Here is a 4,711-nt window from a genome sequence, read left to right on the forward strand (position 1 = left end):
TTACATATGCAAAAAGTTCATTATGGTTTAAAAGTAATAATTTGACATCATACAAACATTTGGGGATATTTGGGACGGAGTTGTCACAAATATTGGGGAGCAATCACGGGAGTGTACTCTTGAAAACACAAGCTCAAAACTCTGTAACTTGACTCCTAAGAGATGCTTACTGGGCTCAAACTATAGGTCCTAAACTTTGTTTAACACCACAGATGGTTTTAAATTTCCCCATATGTCTTGTTTAACTCCTTATTTTCCCAATTGGTTAGAAAAAAATATATAAAACTGAAAGCACAATTGTAATGGTTAGAGATGTCCCTGCTTCAGAAATGTCTGCAGGCATCGCAGACGGTTCTCCTGGACTTCCCTCACCCGGCTTCACAGCAGCTTAAGAGAAAGACACAATTGCTTGGGCGTGTAGAAACCCTGAACAGGGCAGAAAACACTGTCACTTCTTTCTTTTTTATTTCTAGGTGGGGTCTTAGCCATTACAATAACCTTGCATTTAGCACTAAAACGCGAGCGCTGTGGGGAAACCCTGGAAAGGATCTTCCCGGAGTCTCTCTGGAGCCTGCCCCGCCGCCCTCCGCCCGTCACCGGATAGCGCACCGGTGCGTCACGGGAGTCGGCCGCAGAGGGATTGTGGGAAATGTAGTCCGGAGACTCCGCCCTCCTCTCCATTCCTGTAATGGCTGCTTCCCGGAAGGTAATGTACTTGCTCAGCTCCAGGGGATAAGTGGATTGCCCCAGTGTGCATTTGCAAAACGGAACAGTTTGTTCTTGCCGGGTCAAAGGAGGGACTCTTTTTCAAATCTTTACATCAAGTCCTGGAATGAACTTGCTTCTTGGTTCGGTTTATTTTAGCTTTTTCTGTGAGAGAACTAACCAACTTTAAATCTAGTTACCCCTTTTTGGATAAAATTTTTTCTCTACTCATTAACTGTTTCTCTCCCTTCCATACACCCTCCCTGTTCTGCACTGACTCTATTTCCCTCTTCAAAATAATTATAAAAATAATAATTATTTTTTAAATCCCTCTCCCCACTCTAATAGGTGGTGTCACGTGTACTCTTTTAGTCTCAGCCCGGAGCTCCAAAACGGGAATATTTCAAGTCAGATAGATTTTTATCAATACCGTTTCTTTGGTAAGTCTTAATTCCTCACAACCTCACAGAGTTACATGTGTGATTTAGCCAAAATTGCCTGCATTTCCTAGATTAAAGAGACCTTAAGAAAATGTAATATTTACTCACTAGGGTATTTTAAATTTCCCGGCGTCTTGTGCATTTCTTTTGTTCTTAACTGTCTGCAGCTGTTCAGTTTTTGCTTGGTTTGTGAACATAATGATGGCATTACTGGGAATTTCTGGGGCTGAAGTGGTGTCATGAGATGAACCTCAGATTTCTGTTTACTTCCCTGTTTTTTTCCTTGTAAAATGAGATAGATCAAAATAATTCATAAACTTTCTAATTTAAGGGATTGGGTGGATTGTTCCTTGTGTGTTTGTATTGTCACTTAGAAAGGTAGAAATTTTTAATAGTTGCTTTTTGTTTCCATGTTTAATTTCTAGGAACCTTCAGTCTTCAAGATCCCAACATCATGACTTCAGTTTCAACACAAATGCTTTTAGTCCTCATTTCATTGCTTTTGGTTCTGCCAGTTGTTGAAGCAGTAGAAGCTGGAGATGCAATCGCTCTCTTGTTAGGTGTGGTTCTCAGCATTACAGGCATTTGTGCTTGCCTTGGTGTGTATGCAAGAAAGCGGAATGGACAGATGTAACTTTCAAGGGCCTCCTGAATCAAACTTTGCCCTGAAAACTTTTGTGTTATTGAGGTTAAGGCTGGGTTTTAGTCTGTAAATTTCCCAATGAACAGTAATGGTCTCATATTTTTAGTTGTTTCCCATGAAATAGAAACAAATAGATGTTTGTTAAATGGGAAAAAAAAATGTTTATAACAATATACTGATGATGATTCCCAATGCTGACTGCAAAGAGCTGATATAACTTCAGTCACACTGCCCAGGACACTATCCTGTCAGTCCTTGCCTGGGCCCATGTAGTAACTGTCACCTATTTTCCAGATACACATACTTCCAGAGGGGAGAAAAAGTCCTTTCTGAAGCCAAAATTGAAAAGAATAAAATGTAATCTTTTATTAACATTTACATAAGTTTTAATAAAATAAATACTAATCTATGTATTAATTTATTTAATATCTTTCTCCCCCTGGGCTTTGGATGGGAGAGGGAATGCTATCTTATTTACTCTTGTATCTCTATAGTATGGCACAGTGGGTTCTCAATAAATAGTTGTTAAATATTGTTGGAATTCTACCTGGCATCTTTTACCTAAATGTCACCATTCTCAAGCATTCTTTCTGGGGGTCTGGCATACCCGACTATATGCAGGTATACAGGAGTGAAGAACCTACTGAGGATGTCCTGTCTCTTTATGCATCACAATAGGTTACTGCTCAACCTAGCCAAAATATAAGCCACAGTTATTAATTTAAACAATTGTATTGTGCTGCATTAACAAGCAATTCTAAAATATCAGTGCCTTAAAAAAATCAGGTTTATTTTTTGATCATGTTACATTTTTATTGATGTTCTTTACCAAAATACAGGAAACTGTATGTGAAGTGTTATGAACTAAATTGTGCCCTCTAAAATTTATATGTTGCCAGGCACCGTGGCATGTGATTGTAATCCCAGTGACCCAGGAGTCTGAGGCAGGAGAATTGCAAGTTTGAGGCCAGCCTCAGCAATTTAGCAAGACCCTAAGCAACTTAGTGAGACCCTATCCCCAATTAAAAAAGAAAAAGTGTTGAGGATGTAATTCAGTGGTGAAGAACCACTGGGTTCAATCCCCAATACCAAAAATTAAAAAGATATATGTTGAGGATAATCTTCCAGAGTGACTACATATAGAGGAAAAGCCTTTGAAGTGGTGATTAAGATTAAATGAGGTCATAAGGACAACATCAAAATCCAAGAGGACCAGTATCCCTATAAGAAGAAGTGAAATACCAGGAGTACTTCATACACAGAAAAAAGATTGTGAGGAAATATCAAGAGGTAGCCACAGGAAAACAAATGAGAAAGGTCTCAGGGAAAATCAAACCTACAGGCACCTTGATCTTGGACTTTTAGCTACCAGAAAATAAATTTCTGCTGTTTAAGCCACCCAGTCATGGTATTTTGTTATGACAGCCCTTGCAAACTAATGCAACATGTAAAAATTAAGTCACTGATGCCAACCATTCTATTCATGCAGGTTGATACCCCTCTCCTGGGAAGTTCAAGGACCAATCAAAGGAGCAATTTTTATCCATTAATAGCAAGAGGGGCTGAAGGGCAAGGTAGGTAATTTCACTGTCCAGATGGGACTCAAGTCCTGCCAAACAATCACTTCTCCTCTCATGACCACCCTTTTCCTCGGTGGACTGTTGAACATGGCTGACTGAGCAATTGAGCAGAAAGTGAACAGGACATGGAAGTAGGACATGAACAGAGTTTAAGAGAAATGCTAACCATTGAGGAACCAGACATTCTCCTTGAGAAGAGTTTCAAAAACTATGTTTCCTCAGAAACAGAGACAACAGCAGTGTTTGGTCTTTAATAGTAGCCCATTTTGTCCCTCTCCTGGTCCACCTTCTTCACACTTGCCCTTGCTGCTCCAGCTCTGCACTGAGACTCACTGCAAAAGTATAACCTAGGGAGAGGTGCCTACCTGCCTCACGTTTTCCAGCTCTGCATTAATGACTTAGTTTTTAAATAAAAGACATGGAAAATTACAACTCAATTCAGGACCAAACTTATTCTGTTATTTGAAAAGCAATTAAGTTATCACAAGGTACTACATATTGTCACTGCATTTATACCAAAAATATAACTTTTTAATTTTTAATTTTTATACAAAGCAGAAATGATTCTAATTATGCTATAAAACAGAATAACACTACATAGAACAACAAGACACTAATTCTCTAACAGATAATTTTTTAATCCTGTGGTAGGCTGGCAATGAGTTTATTATCATTAGAAATAGCATAAAATGAAATCTGCAATTATGATTTCCATCCCTCAGTTAGATATAAAAAGAGTCCTAGTCTAAATCCTGTGTACATGAAACTCAAACATAACAAAGGTGATCAACAGCAAGTATCAAGGAGACTTTAGAGAAGCTCCCATCTCTCCCTGGTGAAGTCTCTAGTCAATCCAGAAGATATTTTTGCCTCCAAGACAGGCTCAGGAAACTCCTGGACCAAAGAAACTACATTTTTTGATGAACAGAAGTTCCGGGGGTGGGTTACCAGGGGAAGCACCAAGCTGCACTGAAAAAATACAAAATTTATCATCAAGTTATTGTCAGCACATCTCTGTCCTTTGGGAAATCATCCTAGAATTGCCTCCAATCCCTGTGGTTGCTGCCCCCCTGCTTTCTATTTGCCTTCCCATTACAGTCACATGACATCACTGAGTGTTCCATAATCTAGCCCATTTCCCAGCACTTTTATGAACTTTCTATTCCCAAAACTTTGTCCCGTGTGTCTTCTTAGACAATTGGCTTCTCACAACTGACTCAAGTAGCACCCAACCGTTCACAATGATTTATATGGCTCCAGAGTCACTGCTAATGACGCCTCACCAGTGTCTTGGGCAGCAACCGTTCATACCCATGACCTGTGCCCATCACCATTCTTCCACT

General features: G+C 39.5%; 1 protein-coding gene across 1 annotated transcript; it reads left to right on the forward strand.

Moving 5' to 3' along the window:
• Window positions 1-693: 693 nt before the first annotated feature.
• LOC306668826 (small integral membrane protein 30) lies at window positions 694-1,953 on the forward strand. Its single transcript, XM_079152609.1, has 3 exons — window positions 694-706; window positions 1,054-1,145; window positions 1,571-1,953. The coding sequence occupies exon 3, from the start codon at window positions 1,600-1,602 to the stop codon at window positions 1,777-1,779; it is 180 nt and encodes a 59-aa protein (XP_079008735.1). The 5' UTR covers window positions 694-706; window positions 1,054-1,145; window positions 1,571-1,599; the 3' UTR covers window positions 1,780-1,953.
• Window positions 1,954-4,711: the final 2,758 nt, after the last annotated feature.

This window comes from Sciurus vulgaris (assembly GCF_902686455.1).
Source record: "Sciurus vulgaris genome assembly, chromosome: 8".
Taxonomy (NCBI): domain Eukaryota; kingdom Metazoa; phylum Chordata; class Mammalia; order Rodentia; family Sciuridae; genus Sciurus; species Sciurus vulgaris.

Coding starts and splice junctions, on each gene's coding strand:
- LOC306668826 (XM_079152609.1), top strand. CDS start 1,600: ATGACTTCAGTTTCAACACAAATGCTTTTAGTCCTCATTTCATTGCTT.